General features: G+C 39.4%; 1 protein-coding gene across 2 annotated transcripts in view; it reads right to left on the reverse strand.

Annotated features, from left to right (window-relative positions):
• The window catches only part of TMEM131 (transmembrane protein 131), a 161,136-nt gene that overhangs the window by 63,290 nt on the left and 79,250 nt on the right, over positions 1 to 18,596 (reverse strand). For both annotated transcript variants that reach the window (XM_039543102.1, XM_039543093.1), the window contains exons 5-7: positions 10,037 to 10,160; positions 2,888 to 3,004; positions 1,031 to 1,153 (exon numbers count right to left, since the gene is read on the reverse strand). In XM_039543102.1, coding sequence (XP_039399036.1) covers positions 1,031 to 1,153; positions 2,888 to 3,004; positions 10,037 to 10,160 — 364 coding nt within the window. The remainder of the gene's footprint in view (positions 1 to 1,030; positions 1,154 to 2,887; positions 3,005 to 10,036; positions 10,161 to 18,596) is intronic.

Below are 18,596 nucleotides of genomic sequence, written 5' to 3' on the forward strand. Positions count from 1 at the left end.
ACTACCTATGTCTGAATGTTAGAACACTTTTGCCCTCAGAAGATATTTCTGTAAATTTAAAAAAGAAGCCATCCACACAATGAGGTAGTTTAGGACAAGTTACATCTATTTTTTTTTTTTTTAACTTCAGTAGAGGAAAATAAATTTGGTTTTAGTTTTAGTACTTTCACACTTTCAATACTTTTGGCAGTCATTGACAAATAAACAGTCATTTTTAAGGAAACTTCTTCCCTTTCCTTTTTATTAATGTTTTAGAATTGACATTTTTCATCCATAAATCTCAACACTTTACAAAAGTGGTTAAAAATGATTATACTCCATTTTACAGTTGAGAACACATGCATAGAGAAGTTAAGTGACTTGTCTGTGTTCAAACAATGAATCACTTTCCTTTATTCTCTGCTTTGAAAATATACTGCATTTTGCTTGCATCAATGTTTTTCCTTAATTACCAGTGAAGGCAAAGATTAAGCACATATACTAACTTCTAAAGTGGTTTGTCAAGTTTAATTTTTTACATGAGTATTATGAAAAGTGCTTTTAAATTGGCTAATTTCATGCTTTTTCTACTTTTTGATTTCCTCTTTAGAGAGTAGTTTCACACAAGAAAGCCAAATCATGCAAACTTCTATTCAATTTTCTGCCTGTGAGCAATCCCAATGATTCTAGTGGGACTTGCGTGTAAAGTTATGTAAGTGTTTATAATTTGCAAGATTCGGCCCTAAATTTACATACCTGTTTATTTGTAATTCTGTACAATTCTTTGAACACAGCTTCTCAAAGTATTAAATTAGACAATCAAGTCATCAAATCAGTTACGAGTGTTTTCTCCTTTAGTGCATTTTAAACAGAGCACATAGTGCTCAAAATACCAGAAAAGGAGTTTTGAAAAGGGGGGTGGGAAGGGGAAAGAGAGGGACACATTCTTAAACAAAACACTTTTTTAATGCAATTTCAAAGCAAATAGTGAACAAATTTCAGTGAACACTGTAAAAAATAAACACACACGAAACTGGCACCTGATGCTCACCTGCAAAGGTTCACTGTGGGGATTATGTATATTTATTATTGGAGAAAAACTGCTATTTACAGGAACTCTTGCCCCAATAAAAGGGCGCAACCGATAAGGGTTCGGGACTCCAACACCAAACACCTGTTTCAAACCAGAGAAAAAAGTCTTAGTTTCTGCAACTAGTATTGTATCTACAAAATGTGTCAATTTTAGGGAACAGACTCAGCAATTTTTCAAATAAATGCCATCAATTTAAAGTGTGCTCTAACTCTGAAAATTAATTTTAAAAAGGCATCATGGAAATCCATGTTTATTTCAGATCAAGTTGACTCAGTGTACAACCAAAAGTATGATTTCTATATCTGCCACCTCTGCTAACTACTGACACACAAACACAAAACATTGAGAGTGACAAAAGCCAAGTCAGATTGTTGATCTCTCTGCTCCGATATTTTTTCTGAGTGGTCAGTACCAGATGTTTCACCTTTGTGAAACATCTCATAACGGACAGTTACAGAATAGCTGGAATTTCTTCCTAAACAACTAAACTTCCTCTCTGTTCTACATAGGTTCTAATGTCACACTCATGGTCATAGTATCTGAGCAGCAGGCTAACACGCAGAAAAATGGGTATTTCTCTATATTTTTCTATCCTATCCATTTTAGCTACAAATGTTCTCATTATCCACACAGCTAATTTATTTTTTTTGAAATTATGATAACCTCTTCACTTGAATTATATTTAGTGGCAATGAGTTCCACAGGTTAACTGCATGGTGAATAAAAAAAAAAAGTCCTTTAATCAGTTTTAAAATTTCTGTCTTTCAATTTCACTGTATCCTCCCTTGCCCTAGTACTATAAGAAAATACACTGAGCACTTTAACCTATGTCCACCTTGCCTGCTTTATTCCTCTCCTCTGACATATTTTACTGTGTGACTTCAGACTAGAACCAAACTTTAAAAGCTAGCATATGAATTATTATATTAAGTTGGCCCATTGGGCATCTAGTAAACAACAGCAGCAAAATTACTGGCATATAACTTCTGCAGTTACTTTTAAAAAAATATATTGTTAGGGAATTCAGTACAGATTTTCAAAAACTGGTTTAGTAACCCGGTCACAGAATCTACTTGCCCACCACCATTTCTCCTTCCCACTCATTTCTCATATGCCTAACAGCATTGGTAGATTTACTACTGGCAAGTACTTAATTTACTAATTATTTGAATCAACTTACAAGTGACCTAGAAGTTGACATCTCTATCACATTGCCAGCCTTTTGAATAATTCCATCCTCCTAACTTAACACTAAGACATCCACATTATATATGGAGGATCCTTTGGCGCTCCCTAGTACATACAAGATATACAAAGAATACCTACCCTTATATGGGAAGTTATTTAATATCTGATTCGGATACCCTTATTCTCACTGAACAGCATCCACAATATGAGTTAGGGGGTCAGACTCTTGCCCTTAATTGATAAGCTTTCTGCACAACACCAAAGGAAAGTATTCTATCAAAAATGTTGCTCCAATCAGGAATAGATACAAACTTGTGGTAACAATGGGAAAGCTACTGCATATTTTTGTCTTCAGGGAACTTTTCAGACAGGATGCTCAGTATTAGGTTTTGATAGGGGGATTTACATATAGCAATTTGTCAGAATAATGGTGTTTATAGGTATTAATGCTCTCAGTCAGGCAACAAATTCTGTGGCACTTTTCTCCATTTCTTGGCACTTCTCTAGCTGGCTAAACAACACTTTTTATACCTGCCACTAAACATATTTGCAAAATATATTTACAGACCTATATGGTTATCTATTTTAAGAATGTTAAAAAGATTATTCTCCCATTTCTTCTCTTACCTGGTAAGTAAATACCCCATGATTGGAAGTGTTAATAAATAAAGTGTTCTCTACATTCCCAACTACTCTTGCAAGGAAAACTACATCAAAAGATGTGTTCCCTCCTGGAAGAATTTTCTGAAAAATAAAAGCAATGAGAAAATAAGAATATTTAGGGAGGACTTTACACCTTTCAAATAAACAATGTTGCATGTTGTAGTCAAGAATCTTCTCCAGTGTACTTCATGGTAAACTTGACCTAAATTCTATGGAAAGGATTTTGCAGCAGACTAGAAATTCTCTGGCAGCTTCACATAAAGGAAAGGAGGTTTTAAACTCAGTTAAATGTGAATATGAATAATATAATCAATACATTACATGTTTAGTTTGAAATTATGATTAAAATTTACACTACACCTTATGTTTTTATGTTCAATATCCTTCAGAAACTTTGTACTGATAACTTATAGCTGCATAACGAATGTTGGTGTGAAGAAATTAGCGATTATGGCAGAACTTCTGGATGCACAAAAGGTTGTTAGAGATTATGCTTTTGGGGGCAGGAACCATAACAACATGTGTGTTTGTATAGCACCTTAAGGTGCTACCCAAAATTAAAAAAAATGAATATTTCTGTTAAATTTATTAGCAGTTAAAAAGTTCTGACATTTAATGACATTAAGTTTCAGCATTAACACTCACGGATATGAATGAGGCCATTTACTCCTGCGTTAGAATGACTGTTTCAGACAGTCTTATACCTCAGGAAGATATCACTACATTGTTTTACACTTCATTAATGTTTTTAAAGTTTTCTTTGTAACTATACAGGCTAGAAACTCAATTTTATTTTTAAATGCAGCTCAGATCCTGGAGTATAGTTCTGGCACAAAAAGAGGAATCTGAAGGAAAGTCAGCAACCACAGAATGGCACAGTAAGTGGGGCTTTGACTAAATGAGTTAATGCATTTCTAATATCAGTCATATTTTCTCTTCACTGTAATTTGTTTTTTTAAAATCAGTTCAAGATTGCCACAATGAAAGGTATATAGTTCAAAGAACGTTTAGCTGAAACTGCACATTTAAACATTAGCAAAAAAATCAACGAGCAACAAAGCAATATTTAAGCTATTGTATACTTAGTTAGAAATAATTAATATATTCCTATGGGTTTCTAACAGCATAATCTAAAATGTCTCTGAAAATTCTCAAAGATTTTAGTTTGAAAACAAAGTCAATTTCATAAGGAGAAAATACTATGCATCACCTATTCATTCTACCTTTATATAGGCACAGGAAGTTGAATCTCAGTGTCCACACAGTTGTATGACACTGCAAACTTCAACCTTAAATCCTGATGAGTATTCAACACTTAGAACCAAAACATTCCGTAACATTAAAGATTACAGTACAGGGTTTGGGCACTGATTATCAAAAGGCACTTTCTTATTATCTAGTTTTGCCACTTTGGTGGTGAAACATCAGTGCATCAACTCTCACCATGCATCACTTCACTGACTTATTAAATTTTTTTTAAAAGTGTCAATGTTCATTATCTTTAAATGGAGAAAAAGTAAAATCTAGTCCCACTTTTCCTTCTTTCCTCTTCATCTCATCCATCACTTTTAAGAAACAGCAATAAAACATTTGTTTTGAAAAACTCACATTAAACATTACACGTGCTAAGTTTTTTTTTCATCTTTGTCCAAACTATGTTAATTCTGTATTGTGATATTTTTACATGTTTTTAAACAGAAGGAATTTCTACAAAATTTAAGGCGGGTGGGGAGGGGGAAATGGTAAACCAATCTTGACAGTGTCCTTTAAATAATAAAAATGAATTGCTATTTCACTGAGAAATGAAGCAAGACAAATGAGAAATTTATTTGGCCAGATTAAGACTGGAATTACCTATTCGTAAATTCAGGATAATGAACTGTTTTCCTACCACATCCTCAAATCTCAGTCATATTCAAAGCTATTTGATATAGTAAATTTTTAAAAATTAATTTTTTCTAAACCTTGATTTATTGACTATTAAAATATCATAATTCTCAACACTGAGAAAGGACATCCCATGGTTAAGGACCCAAAAGCTGTTAGTTTTCTGAACACAACTAGACAAAACAATGAAGTGCACACAGGTGCTAGCCCTCTTCAGATTTCTTGGCTGAGAGCCCAATGCCTGTCTCATTTGCTTTATGGGCCTTGGAAAAAACTTCTCTGATGGGTTAGTAACAAGTACAACCCCCTGTAAATTTGTCATACTCAAGGCAACACATGTACAATCAGCAGAGCTTCGACACATCCACTCTATCAAGAGTACTGTACAGCAGGTTTACAAGAGGCAGAATGGTTTAACTAAAATTAATCAGATTTTTGGATTTAACATTACAAAGAATGAAGTAAACATATTAAGGTATTTCTGATCTCAGTGTGACAGTTCACACCTCACTGTTCAATTTGGCTTGTATCTGTTATAGCAATATGTTGGCTCTATATGTATTTTCTATTAATTTTAATTTTCTAAACTGTGTTCAGCTAGGAAACAAATTCCCAATGTGAAGTGTTCATTAATCATGCTAATAGCAGCTGCTTCAAGAAAAATGCAAGCTCAAAGAGCACAAAGGGAACTGAAGACCTTTTGAAAGATCCTTAAGGTATATCAGAAACTTTTGGGCTACTTGTTTTTTGGAGAGAGATTTTTTTTTTCCTTCAAATGCACAGCATTTCTGTATCCATCTTAAAGGACTCACCTCTTGGACAGGTTCAAAGACTTCTTTTGAAATGGGTGAAAGTATGGATCTGTACCCTTTCAAAATTAAGTAAACTGAAAGATGCTTCTGAGAACTGTACTGAACATCTAAGCAAATAGGTTAGAACTTTAAAATACAACTATACTTGTGGACTGATATCTGATTAAAGGATACAGTAATGTATGACTTATAAAAACACCACATGGACTCAGAGCTTCACTGGATTACAAGAGAAGGAATGGAACTAGACACAGTTTGAGATTCAGAGGGTCCGATTATTCTCTGAAAGTGATTCACATTATTGACAATTTAACAGTGAACCTCCCCCAGCTGCTCCTCAAGTGATATTTAAAGCAGTTTGGCTGCTAGTGTAAACAGGGAGAAATTGTTTTCAGCATCTCCACAGAAGCATCCTAGAGGCCTAGTATGATATAGGTTCTGTCAGATTTTAAAACCATTTGACCCCGTCTACATTACCAGCCAAACTGTACTGACATCAGTTGACATAGATCTAGAAGGAACCAATTGACAACCATTGTCAGTAAAAGGTTACTGTCCTAATTTAGACAAACCGCGGGGGTTAGGGGAGGGAGAGGGAGCCTCAGACAGCAACTAGCTGACACAGGACTTCCTAAAAGGTAAGACTTAGCTAGTATTCTCTGTAACTAACCTTAGAGCACAGCTGGCTACATTTTTCATAACAATCTTAATCTAGTTGTGTCTGCTTATTTACCGTTTCCAATTTTCTCCCTTATGATAAACACATTTAAAAACTTTAAAAACCCCACACAATCCTGGAATTGGATGCAGAAACTATTACCACAAAAAAAACTGCTGATAGGTACCAAAAGAGTAAACTGACTGACATTAAAGGAAGCAGGAATGATCTAGTGAGCTTAAGGATCAGGTTAAAGGCAGACGAGTTTCAGTTGCTCCCTGCAAAAATACTTGTCTTAGTTTAACGAGTCCTAAGGATTTCAATGCAGGTTCCTTTCATGGCAAAATTAGTAAGACTTTACTAAAAAGAAATGTTTAGAATATAAAGGAAAGTAGTATACAAACAATCAATGGTGCAAGTAGGACGGTACAGGCCGGTATGCCATACCAGTAAGATATTTATAGCCAGTACACCATACCAGAAAGACACGGGAGGAGCAGAATGTGGGGCTGCGTCCCCTGGCGCGGCTGTACCACCCCCAGCCCTTCCATGCAGCTGCGTCTCCTGGCTGGGATCTGTACAGCAGCCCCACCAGAGGACCGGGCTGGGGGTGGTACAGCCACTCCAGGCCTGAACCGCAGGGCTCTCCTGGGAAGCGCAGCAGCGAAAGGAGCAGGGAACCGCAGCGATAAAGGAGCAGAACGCCAGCAGCTCCCCTGGAGTGGCTGTACTGTTCCCCTATCCCAGCCCCACCCCACGCCCTGTCCTCCGGCAAGGCTGTACAGACCCCAGACAGGACTCAGGAGACGCATCTGTGTGGAAGAGCTCAGGGGCAGTACCGCCACGCCAGAGGAGTTGCCAGTGTGGGGCTGTCCAGCGGCCCCACATTCTGCTCCATTCACCGCTGCGGTTCAGAAGTCTCCAGCAAAGCAAAAGGATGACAGAGCCTCCTTCGCTCCCCACAGGTAACATGAGATGGATCTCGGGGAGGGGACGGGGCCCCAGGCTGGGGCAAGGAGGAGTCACGTCTAGAAGTCACATGCACCCACCCCGTTTCCCTTCCATGAGTGCAGCGTACTGATAAGAAATGAATTCTACTTGCACCACTGCAAAAAATGGTTAGTCTACTGTACTATAACTAAAACCAAACCACCACCCTAAACTCTGTTCTTTATTTTGAGATCTATACTAGAAAGTTACTCTGCTCTAAACAGGATTAGACTGACAGTAGTAAAAACATCTGCACACAGCCTAAACTAAGCATAAATCACTGTTAGAACTAGTGTTGAGAAACAGCCTAGAAATTTTAAAGTGCATGGCTACATGTACCCTACATCTCAGCTTCTCCTCTGGCCAACTTAATAATATTCACTGATGAACACAGGAAAAGCAGCTTCCTAGGGTCCTCCAATTGAAGTGAAGGTTGCTGTGACATAGCTTGGCAACCTTTGGGAAGAAAAACCAGGATTCATAAAGGAAAGTGTGCAAGTCACAACTGCAATCAGGCCTGGATATTTAATTGCTGAAAATACCTTTAGAAATTAAAAATAGTTTTATCAGTCTTGGTAAAGATCAAAAGAACTGAAGAATCCATAAAGTTTTAGATATCCACCAGAAATTTTGTTTAAAGCAAGAGCAGGCTGCTAGGCAGCTCTCTAACTCCACATTCTACAAGCCATTATCCTCTGATCCCACTGATGATTACCAAAAGAAACTACACCATCTGCTCAAAAAACTCCCTGAGAAAGCACAGGAACAGATCTGTACAGACACATGCCTAGAACCCTGACCAGGTGTATTCTATTTGCTACCCAAGATCCATAAACCTGGAAATCCTGGACGGCCCATCATCTCAAGCATTGGCACCTTAACAGCAGGATTGTCTGGCTATGTGGACTCTCTCCTCAGGCCCTATGCTACCAGCACTCCCAGCTATCTTCGAGACACCACTGACTTCCTGAGGAAACTACAATCCATCGGTGATCTTCCAGAAAACACCATTCTGGCCACTATGGATGTGGAAGCCCTCTACACCAACATTCCACACAAAGATGGACTACAAGCCATCAGGAACAGTATCCTCGATAATATCACGACTAACCTGGTGGCTGAACTTTGTGACTTTGTCCTCACCCACAACTATTTCACATTTGGGGACAATATATACCTTCAAGTCAGTGGCACTGCTATGGGTACCCGCATGGCCCCTCAGTATGCCAACATCTTTATGGCTGACTTAGAACAACGCTTCCTTAGCTCTCGTTCCCTAATGCCCCTACTCTACTTGCGCTACATTGATGACATCTTCATCATCTGGACTCATGGAAAAGAAGCCCTCGAGGAATTCCACCGTGATTTTAACAATTTCCATCCCACCATCAACCTCAGCCTGGACCAATCCACACAAGCGGTCCATTTCCTAGACACTACTGTGCTAATAAGCGATGGTCACATAAATACCACCCTATACCGGAAACCCACTGACCGCTATACTTACTTACATGCCTCCAGCTTCCATCCCGGACACACCACACGATCCATTGTCTACAGCCAAGCTCTAAGATACAACCGTATTTGCTCCAATCCCTCAGACAGAGATAAACACCTACAAGATCTCTATCAAGCATTCTTAAAACTACAATACCCACCTGCTGAAGTGAAAAAACAGATTGACAGAGCCAGAAGAGTACCCAGAAGCCACCTACTACAGGACAGGCCTAAAAAAGAAAATAACAGAACGCCACTAGCCATCACCTACAGCCCCCAACTAAAACCTCTCCAGCGCATCATCAAAGATCTACAACCTATCCTTAAAGATGATCCCTCACTCTCTCAGATCTTGGCAGACAGGCCAGTCCTCGCTTATAGACAGCCTCCCAACCTGAAGCAAATACTCACCAGCAACCGCACACCATACAACATAAACACTAACCCAGGAACCTATCCTTGCAACAAAGCCCGATGCCAGCTCTGTCCACATATCCATTCAAGTGACACCATCATAGGACCTAATCACATCAGACATGCCATCAGGGGCTCATACACCTGCACATCTACCAACGTGATATATGCCATCATGTGCCAGCAATGCCCCTCTGCCATGTACATTAGCCAAACCGGACAGTCTCTACGAAAAAGAATAAATGGACACAAATCTGACATCAGGAATCATAACATTCAAAAACCAGTGGGAGAATACTTCAACCTCTCTAACCACTCAGTGACAGACTTGAAGGTGGCAATTTTGCAACAAAAAAAAACTTCAAAAACAGACTCCAAAGAGAAACTGCTGAACTCGAATTAATATGCAAATTAGATACAATTAACTCTGGCCTAAACAGAAACTGGGAATGGTTGGGTCATTACACTAATTGAATCTATTTCCCTATGTTAAGTTCTCCTCACACCTTCTATGGGCCATCTTAATTATCACTTCAAAAAGTTTTTTTTCCTCCTGCTGATGATAGCTCATCTCAATTGATTAGATTTTTCGTGTTGTTATGCATACTTCCACCTTGTCATGTTCTCTGTATGTATAAATATCTCCTGTCTGTGTGTTCCATTCTATGCATCCGAAGAAGTGAGCTGTAGCTCACGAAAGCTCATGCTAAAATAAATTTGTTAGTCTTTAAGGTGCCACAAGTACTCCTGTTCTTTTTGCGGATACAGACTAACACGGCTGCTACTCTGAAAAGAGAAACAAGTTTTTACAATCATAAGAAAAACACAATAACTTTAATAAGCAGAGTAACTCACCCTATTTTGAAAGAATGATGCATGAAAATGTGATGTTGTAGCAGATATTGATACTAATATAATAGTTTCTTCTGAACTAGGGTTATGTAGATAAACTTTTTCCATTTTTGGCATCCCAACTGGCCTGTCAAAAGACAAGAGAAAGAATATAAAAGTCTATTCAGAATGTTTTTACTGTGTTTTATTAGATAGAATTATTATTAGGTTTCATATCACAGAAGACTGGACAAGAAATACAAATTTAAAAAAAGCAATGAAAAGAATTCACATACGCAAGTCCTCATTAAAAGCATTATGAAGCAATACTTAAGTCTCACCTGGAAATAAGAAAAGCAACACCTCCTTACAAGCTTGCTCTTGTTCTGTAGTTTAATTATTTATTTTATTTGATTATACACTTTTCTGTGGCGCTTGTAGTAGTATCTGGACACACCCTAAACCAGGGGTGGCCAACCTGAGCCTGAGAAGGAGCCAGAATTTACCTATGTACATTGCCAAAGAGCCACAGTAATACGTCAGCAGTTCCCTCCCGCCCCCCCGCAACTTCAGCTCTCCCCACCCCGATCCCAGCACCTCCCGCCCACTGGCAGCCCCGCTGATCAGCACCTCCCCCTCCCTTCCCGCACTTTCCGATCAACTAGTTCGTGGTGTGCAGGAGGAGAGGGGGAACGAGAGCATGGCAGGCTCAGGGGAGGGGGCGGGAAGGGGTGGAGTGGGGGCAGAGCCTGTGGCAGAGCCAGAGGTTGAGCAGTGAGCACCCCCCGGCACATTGGAAAGTTGGCGCCTGTAGCTCCAGCCCTGGAGCCGGAGCCTACACAAGGAGCCACATATTAACTTCTGAAGAGCCGCATGTGTCTTCGAAGCCCCAGGGGTTGGCCACCCCTGCCCTAAACATTAAGAACCTAAGCACCTCTGTGAAGTAAAGTAATATCACTGTTTTATAGATGGGAAACTGAGACAAAGCCATCATTCCTTTCTTGTATAAGTTTGGGGGGGAAATAAGAGGGAGAGGGATAGCTCAGTGGTTTGAGCATTGGCCTGCTAAACCCAGGGTTGTGAGTTCAATCCTTGAGGGGGCCACTTAGGGATCTGGGGCAAAAATCAGTACTTGGTCCTGCTAGTGAAGGCAGGGGGCTGGACTCGATGACTTTTCAAGGTCCCTTCCAGTTCTAGGAGATTGGGATATCTCCAATCATTAAAAAATATTAAAAATTTTGTAACATCAAAGCAACTTAAAGAAAAAAGGGAACACAACACCAATCCGCAACCCTCAAATGCTGAAATTATTTTCATTAGATCTTCACAAGCAGCCCTATCTGGGTCCTGTGTTTCCTATCCATTTACTATAAAGGGAATGTACTGTATTTTAGAAGCATACAAATATATACATCACTTTTGATTCAGTATTATAATATAATCTAATATTCTTATTTGAATTTTACATCTCTAGGACAACATAGCAAAGGTTCTTAAAATACACTTCAGGTAACCAAATCAGGCTGTCAGTGCAGAAGCTCTAGAGAGCAGTGAGACTACAAAATCCATTCACTTGACAAAAACGATGAATAAACTGCAAGCTTTTCAGTAACAGTAAAATCAAATAGATAATTTGTTCTACATAGTTTTTGACTCACTCCTTTTATTAAAGCACATATATACTGACAAAACAAGACATGCTTTGATTTCATGATTGCTTTTCAGACTTCAATGTCTCTGAAGAAATTTGTTTTATACTTCATAAAACATACCTTTCACATAAACCATTCTGGGGTTAATGTTTATGTAACCAACAAGTTTACTCCAAGTTAGTCTCTGAAAGTTACCCTCAGATCACGTGTGTACTTGCTCCCTAAAACTATAGTCTGACTATTCAAATAGCGTACACTTTCATTACAGTAGATACCATAGAGCAATTCCAGTAAATAGTTTTATACAAATCAAAAGGGTTGAAGATCCTTGCAACCTAAGTTTTGGCTAGTTACCAGTTTACTTAACGAATGCTAGTGTAATTATGCAATTGTTTCTATAACATTTCATTTTAGGTTCCAAATGTGAAGCAGAATAATTTTGCTGCAGGCATCCAATGAAGTGGGTATTGACTCCAGCTCCAATATGTCTGTTAGTCTATAAGGTGCCACAGGACTCTTTGCTGCTTTTACAGATCCAGACTAACACGGCTACCCCTCTGATACTTGACACATGCTCAGGGTTTATCTGATTGCCATATTTGGGGTCAGGAAGGAATTTTCCTCCAGGGAAGATTGGCAGAGGCCCTGGAGGTTTTTTGCCTTCCTCTGCAGCGTGGGGCACAGGTCACTTGCTGGAGGATTCTCTGCACCTTGAGGTCTTTAAACCATGATTTGAGGACTTCAATAACTCAGACATAGGTTAGGGGTTTGTTACAGGAGTGGGTGGGTGAGATTCTGTGGCCTGCATTGTGCAGGAGGTCAGACTAGATGATCATAATGGTCCCTTCTGACCTTAAAGTCTATGAGTCTATCAAACAAGGATATAGTTACTAACAAGTTATTTTTATTCCACTGAAATACTATCTTCCCACTCTGCACTGTTTGGCTTTCTAGAAATGCAGCTATATGTAGCACCTGATAACTGAAGTTATGAATCTGGAAGAGAATCTGAAGGCATCTGAAACATAACTGCTAGAATTGTTTTAGTGAATATGGAATTTACCCTCTTCTTTAGAAGTAAAGAAGTGAGTAAGTCCCTTGCACTGAGCCATGTTGAACCTGCAGCTAAAGGTTACAAGGGTCCTTGTTATTGGCTCAAAGTAATTCTCAGAGATTTCCATCTGTTCATTGTGGGGCAAGGATAGGTTGCTTGGAAAAGACCTTTACTGACAACACCTCTGGCTTCTTTTCAATCTATATCTAGTTTGGGATTCTTCAAACAAATGCAAACTTGTCTTCTGAAATTCATAAGATTTCATTTGAATATTAAAAGTTGAGAATGTAATCTCAGCAGGAATTCCCATTCAGCCTTAACATCTCTCCCCTTCTATCTCTACTTCTTTGTGGGAAAATTGGAGGATGAGGAAGAATAGAAAGATTTTTTGTGATTTTTGGATTCTTCTTTATTTAGGTTCAGGGAAAGAAGTCTAGACACTCTAACACAGAGGTGGGCAAACTACGGTCCGTGGGACCGTCCTGCCTTGTCCCCGAGCCTAGCCCCAAGCCCCTCCCCCACTGTTCCCTCTCCCCTGCAAGCCTCAGCTCGCTTGCTGCGCTCTGGGCATCGGGGCTGTGAGCTCCTGGGGCAGCGCAGATGCAGAGCCCGGCCTGACCCGGGCTCTGTGCTGTGTGGCGCTGGTGGTGTGGCACGGCTCCAGCCGGGCGGCACGGCTGTAGCGCCACCAGTCACCAGTGCTCCAGGCAGGGAGCAGGGGGTGGGGAGGGGAGCTGGATAGAGGGCAGGGGAATTCGGGGTGGTGGTCAGGAGGCAGGGGTGTAGATAGGGGGCGGGGCAGTCGGGGGGAACATGGGGTTGAATGGGGGCAGGGATTCTGGGGGGCGCAGTCAGAAAGAAAGGGGGGTTGGATGGGGCAGCAGGTAGCAATTAGGGGCAGGGCTTCTGGGGGCAGTCAGGGGACAGGGAGAAGGGATGGTTGGATGGGCAGGAGTCCCGGGTGGGGGGGGGTGTAGATATGAGGTGGGGGCGGGGCCATAACCCCCTCCCCTAACCAGCCCTCCATATAATTTACGAAACTCAATGCAGCCCTCAGGCCACTCCTGCTCTAACAGGTCTGCCCTGGTTCTAGACAGAGGCTTTATGAATTCTGAGGCTGTCTACAAACTTTTTCCCCATATCAGAAGGGTAGCCGTGTTAGTCTGGATCTGTAAAAGCAACAAAGAATCCTGTGGCACCTTATAGACTAACAGACGTTTTGCAGCATGAGCTTTCGTGGGTGAGTACCCACTTCTTCGGATGCAAGAAGTGGGTACTCACCCACGAAAGCTCATGCTGCAAAACGTCTGTTAGTCTATAAGGTGCCACAGGATTCTTTGTTGCTTTTTCCCCATAATCACCTTTGACAGCTGCTGAAAATCAGGCTAAAGGAAAGCTTCCTATGAAAAAGAGACCTAAGCAAAGGAGACTACTCTGACTTTAGGGACACGTGCAATACCCAGTTTGCCCTAAATGGAAAGGTTATTCTTTCATAATTTTGGACTCTTTGGACACAGCTTTGGACTCTTGCCACAGCTTCACGGAAAGCAAGACAGCGGACAAGACCAAAGCACTAAAAAAGTGTGCTCCCTGCTTTGCACTCAGACATACATAATGGTTGGTCTGAGGAATATGGATGAGTTACTTTTCTGACTAAGGTAACTGAGGGAGATAGGGTGACAACTGATCTCAGTTTTGTCACCCTACCAGGGGAAATACAGCAGAAATTAAGGAAGAGATATCACTGCACTACCAGAGACAGATTATTAATCTTCAAGTTTTAATTAATTAATGTAACAAGTACAAGTATTTCTATAAGGTATATTTCTGGACCAATCTTTGCAGTGCAGCCGCCTCTTTTCAACTGGTTTTCAAAGCTCCACAGATTGAAATACTGAGAGCAGGTCATTATCCAATCATGTCACTTAGAATGAACTGGACCAAAGTTATGGAGCAGGTCCTCAAGGAATCCACTTTGGAGCATTGGAGAAGAGGAAGTTGATCAGAAACAGTCAATATGGATTCACCAAGGGCAAGTCACGCCTGACCAACCTGATTGCCTTCTATGATGAGATGACTGGCTCTGTGAATATGGGAAAAGTGGTGGACGTGATATATCTTGACCTTAGCAAAGCTTTTGATATGGTCTCCCACAGTATTCTTGGCAGCAAGTTAAAAAAGTATGGATTGGATTAATGGACTATAAGGTGGATAGAAAGTTGGCTAGATTGTTGGGCTCAACGGGTAGTAATCAATGGCTCAATTTGGTTGGGACTGGTCCTGCTTTGAGCAGGGGGTTGGACTAGATGACCTCCTGAGGTCTCTTCTAACCCTAATCTAAGATTCTATGATACAAGGCTTTAAATTATTGCATTATTTGACCTATCAGCATCTCTCATTCTAAAATCAAATAATTTACAAATACAAAACAGATTGCATCAACATATTCAGTTTTGATCTACCAATAGAACGGTTTTCTAGATTAAGTTTTTTAACCAACTCCAAAACAGATATGAATTAAAGTCTATTACAAAGAGAGAAGAAAAATATTTTATATTACCCTGAGCATGTCTAAAATGTAAGTGATACTATAAAGCTCTTATGTATTAAAAACATGACAAATGCACATTTGGTTCTTTATTACAGCTATCTTATAAAATCACCTTGAAATCTGTGAAAATGGCTGCTTAAAGAAAAAAGAATGCTAATTATTTGGATGATCTTCCTGCTTGCTGATAATTATTTTCCCCATATCCTGTTAGAGATTAGAGTTCTTGAAGAAACAAGGGTCTGATCCGCTTCTCATTCCCTTAAATTACTCTTAAATCACATGCAGAAAGGACTCAGATATTCAATTTAAAAGGAATTGCTTGTTAATGTTTAAGTGCAGACAAAAGCTGTTCTGTACTCTTCAGAGTAAAAACCGCCTGCCAAATATTAAAAGCATAGCGCTTACAAGCAAGATAGAACTACTTGCAATGATAAACAGAAAACACCACAAAAACTAAAGTTATGTTTTCTTCCTAGGTTAATATTCTACAAGCCTTAGGCATAGGTTGAGATGTGGCAGATGCTTTTCAACACTAGTGAGGTGAGACCAGTCCACAGATACATTTTGCCACAATGAAGATTTCAGTACCATTTGAAGACTTTTATAGTCTGTTAATCATGATTCAACAACCTCAATGAATATACTGGCAGACTACTTTTACAAGACGAACTGTAAATTTAGTGCTTGTGAGAAAGACCAGATTGAAAGAAAATGAAAGAAAGTCCTCTAGTCACATACTGTTAGAGCTATGGCAGCAGTCAATAAATTCCATCCCTCTTCTAGAGGGATCACTCTCTACAAGTGAGAGGTTAATTTAGTATCTCTTTTCTGTCTAATCAGTGGCAATCCAACATGGTCTACATGGACCCCGTGACGTAGCAATGCAGTGCTTAAGAGCTAGTTATCTGGGGGGAAATTCTAAATTGGTGAAACAAGCATACTGGGTACAGTTAGGTTTTTAAAACCAAGCTCACCAAGTGTATCTCAACTGGTAAAACCAAGCTCACCAAGTGTATCTCAACTGGGAAATTTCACACTTAAAAACATCAGGCTTTGCATTCAATACAACAGGTCAGAGCCATCTACTTGCTTGCCTGAGTCCAACCTGAGATGGTCTGGTGGGCAGTATTATGAAGCCAGCTATGGTTCTCTTTACTAGGACTGTCTAATTGAACTCCTGCAAGGCATCACTAGGCATGATAGACTGAGCCTGTTCTGGAAGCTGGGAAGAGGCATTCAGTGCATGCCATAGGCACAGGGGGCTGAGACTCAGATAAGAAGCTGGGAAATTTTTGCTACATGCCACAGGTACAGAGATGAGAGGAGGGAAAGGAGAACACCCATTGAGATGAATGGGGCAGTTCAGCTTCTCAGAGATAGTATTTCAAGGTGTAATCATCTCCATGGGGTATTTCTCACAGGCATGTTCTCATCTGAATGAGATGAATAAGCCAGTTTACACAGTTTGCAGAGGTGTGTGCAGAGCCCCTTCTCACTCCATCTCCCCAATATGGGATGGAGACTCTGGGGCTACCCTCCTCCTCCCGCCCTTGTACCTCCAGCTCATACATGTGCTACTTACAACCCAAGACTTTTCCAGCCCTACTAAGAGCATGAAGGGGACACAACGAAACATGACCTAATTACCTCTAACAAAATCTATTATTTTCCACATTGTGTTCAACTCAGTCCTACTAAATTTTTAACAAATCTATCATAATAGCAAACCATTGTTTTCTGACTAAATTTATAATTGCAGCAAAGCATTTCAACTTTCTACAGCAGGTAAAATATATTTAACATATTTGTATTTTTAAGAAGTGAAGAAAACATTTAACGAACCAAAGTCTGACACATATGCTCCTATTACAGCTTTTAATTGAGAAATGTCTGTATTCAGTTAAAAAAGCCTACATCATTTGGCACTAATTCTACAGAGAGGCACATGCCCTTTGCAGATCATAAACTTCAACAGTTTTGGCAGTGTTTCAGATCTCTATTAATTGACTTGTTTCAAAGTGAGAGAGTTCTGGAAGGATAGATTTATATAAAAACCAACTGAAGCATAATGAAGAGCAAATTTATTAGAACAAACATTTAAGACATCCGTTTTAATGCTAAAACACTGATATTTTATATTAAAATTCATACTTTTACGAAAAATAGATATTCAAGTACTTCCGAAATTTAAAAAAATGGAAGTTCACATAACTCATTTAATTTCCTTCAGATGTGCTTACAGAAGATTTTAAAAGTGAGATTCTTCTACAAAGTAAAGGAGTAGAAGCCATTAACATTATGATAAAAAACTGCATAAAAATAAAAATAAACTAACTCTTAAAAGAATGCTGTGTATTTACGACAAATCAAAACTTCTTCAGGAATTTCCCCATACATTTACTTTATTCTTATTCAGTTACTAAGACCATATAATCAAAACTGTGTCATAGAAAAAAGTTATCTACATGAGCAGTCTTTAAACTTACTGAATTTAGGTCTTGTACTGCATTATTTATAATATAATATAATATAATATAATATAATATAATATAATATTCAATCAAGTTTTGTGGTTATAGCAGAGATGTGACTAACATGGCACTTTTGTACTGTACATTTTTGCTTAAACACAATAAGCAAATAACTACAGTTAGTTTTCTGACCATGAACACATACTGACACTTAAAAATCATGAAAGTTGCCAAACCAAAGGACTGAAACATAGACAAACCTAAGATGGATGGTTAGATTCTCTTACAAGTTTTTTTAACAATGTGTTAATATAAATTTCGCACATTAGCTATAGTCTGTTGTTCATTGCACTGACAAAGGCCATTAATTAATACTTGTAAAATAAAGCACTTTCATATAGCTTTAATGTTAGCAACGTATTTACTATGAAAGGGAGAAGGATACTTCCATATGCATAGGGTATTCTTGGACAACCACTTTGACAAAACTATATACATGACTTCCTTTCCCTCCACAGGTTAACAAATAACTCAGGATCAGCATAAAATTATGGCTTGGACAGGCAAAACTTCCACTATTTTCCCTATACTGCTCTACATCCCCCACATTGTGCCACTACTCTTTCCTACAAACGAAAAGTAATCCAGCTAGCTTCACTGTAGCATGCAATGAAAGCAGACTCTGCTTAAAACAAGCTATTCCGCCACATCTTAGACCAACTATACAAAACAAGTCAAGAGCCTAGTTTTAGCTAGGAGTCAAAGATGGTTGAGATCCCATTTTGACACACACAGCTAGGCCAGCTGTAATTATGGATATACATTTAAAGTTCTGCCCATCAAATGTGTGTGTTGT

Source organism: Mauremys reevesii, linkage group 1 (assembly GCF_016161935.1).
Source record: "Mauremys reevesii isolate NIE-2019 linkage group 1, ASM1616193v1, whole genome shotgun sequence".
Taxonomy (NCBI): domain Eukaryota; kingdom Metazoa; phylum Chordata; order Testudines; family Geoemydidae; genus Mauremys; species Mauremys reevesii.